The sequence below is a fragment of the Nicotiana sylvestris genome, chromosome 11, assembly GCF_000393655.2.
Source record: "Nicotiana sylvestris chromosome 11, ASM39365v2, whole genome shotgun sequence".
NCBI lineage: Eukaryota > Viridiplantae > Streptophyta > Magnoliopsida > Solanales > Solanaceae > Nicotiana > Nicotiana sylvestris.
Window position 1 is genome coordinate 84974275 of NC_091067.1, and position 2065 is coordinate 84976339.

General features: G+C 43.4%; 1 protein-coding gene across 1 annotated transcript; it reads left to right on the plus strand.

Annotated features, from left to right (window-relative positions):
* Positions 1 to 217: 217 nt before the first annotated feature.
* Positions 218 to 577, plus strand: LOC138881259 (uncharacterized). The gene has a single exon (XM_070161475.1). It carries the CDS (start codon positions 218 to 220, stop codon positions 575 to 577), a length of 360 nt encoding a protein of 119 aa, XP_070017576.1.
* Positions 578 to 2065: the final 1488 nt, after the last annotated feature.

The window sequence follows — 2065 nt, forward strand, 5'->3', positions numbered from 1 at the left end:
AATTGATTACGTCACCAAATGGGTCAAAGCAGCATCATATAAAGCAGTAACCTAGATGGTTGTGGCAGATTTTATCCGCGACCGTATTGTTTGTCGGTTTGGAATTCCGAAATCAATCATCACTGATAATGGTTCCAATCTCAACAGCGACTTGATGAAAGCATTATGTGAAACATTCAAAATCAAACACAAGAACTCTACAACCTATAGGCCTCAGATGAATGGAGCTGTGGAGGCCGCCAACAAGAATATCAAGAAGATACTAAGGAAGATGGTCGAAGGGCACAAACAATGGTATGAAAAATTATCATTTGCCTTACTGGGATACCGCACCACAGTCCGCACATCGACCAGAGCAACTCCCTACATGCTGGTTTATGGTACAGAGGCAGTCATCCCCGCCAAAGTAGAAATTCCCTTCTTGAGGATCATACAAGAAGTAGAGCTGGACGATGCAGAATGGGTAAAAGGTCGCTATGAGCAACTGACCCTTATAGACGAGAAAAAGGATGAATGTAGTTTGCCACGGTCAGTTGTATCAAAACAGAATATCCATAGCCTTCAACAAAAGAGTTAAACCAAGGAAGTTTACACCGGGGCAACTGGTGTTGACGAAAATATTCCCACATCAAGATGAAGCGAAGGGGAAGTTCTCCCTCAATTGGCAGGGTCCGTACATGGTTCACCGGGTTCTAACTGGAGGAGCCCTTATTCTTGCAGAGATGGATGGAGAAGTCTGGCCGAAACCAATCAACTCAGATGCAGTAAAATGTTACTATGTGCAATCTTCATACTTTCCCTATAGGACATAATTTGAACTACGCCTGACTTGATTCCCATTTAAGAGGGGATACGTAGGCAGCCCTATGGGTTCGGTCATAATTTAATAAAATTTCCATTCTCCCCTTCTATTGGAACTGAGGCAAAATTTTGAGGAGGACCCTCAAAATTCCGAAGTTAATTTTAGTCCATGCATCGCCAGAAGCGCCAGTCGTCGGAAATGTCCGCTCAGCAAATTGGGGCAAAATTTTGAGGAGGAACCTCAAAATTCCGGAGAAAAAGAGGTTGCAATGTCTTGAACCACGTCGCAGTCTTTGGTTCATCTAAAGAAAACTATTTTCGATTATATATTTACGTTACATTCACTAAATCATGCATAACTATTATCCGAATTGCTGTTGTTTAGCAACACTACCCCAATGACGCACAACGCCAAAAGCCTGGGGAAGACGAACTAACCTTTTCCCCCTTTACAGAACTCACGATTTTTCTTTGGATGCAGTCACTCAATTTGCAATATCATTAGATATATTTATGCACTCACACTTTCCTAGGAATGCAACTTCTCAGAATCATCACTTGCCCGCGATTGCTGTCCGTACACAGTCTCCCCGGCAGTCATATTGTCATAATCAGCTATCAGCTAAGAGATCTTGCTACTAATTGTCCTTTTACATTCGCTTCATTGCACAAGGCTACTTTTTTGCCTTCCGAGGTTAAGCTCTACCTCCATCTGCATTTTGCATTTTACAAGGCTACTTTTCTACCTTCCGAGACTAAGCATTGTCTCCATCCTGCATCTGCATAAGGCTACTTTTTTGCCTTCCGAGACTAAGCATTGTCTCCAGCTGCATTTTTTGCATTGCATAAGGCTACCTTTCTGCCTTCCGAGACGAAGCATTGTCTCCATCCTGAATATCTCTACACTGCATAAGGCTACCTTTCTGCCTTCCGAGACTAAGCATTGTCTCCATCCTGCATTTCTCTGCACTGCATAAGGCTACCTTTCTGCCTTCCGATACTAAGCATTGTCTCTATCCTGCATTTTCTGCATTTCATAAGGCTACCTTTCTGCCTTCCGAGACTAAGAATTGTCTCTATCCTGCATTTCTCTGCACTGCATAAGGCTACCTTTCTGCCTTCCGAGACTAAGCATTGTCTCCATCCTGCATTTCTCTGCACTGCATGAGGCTACCTTTCTGCCTTACGAGACGAAGCATTGTCTCCATCCTGCACCTTTATGCCTTCCGAGACTAAGCATTGTCTCCATCCTGCATTTCTCTGC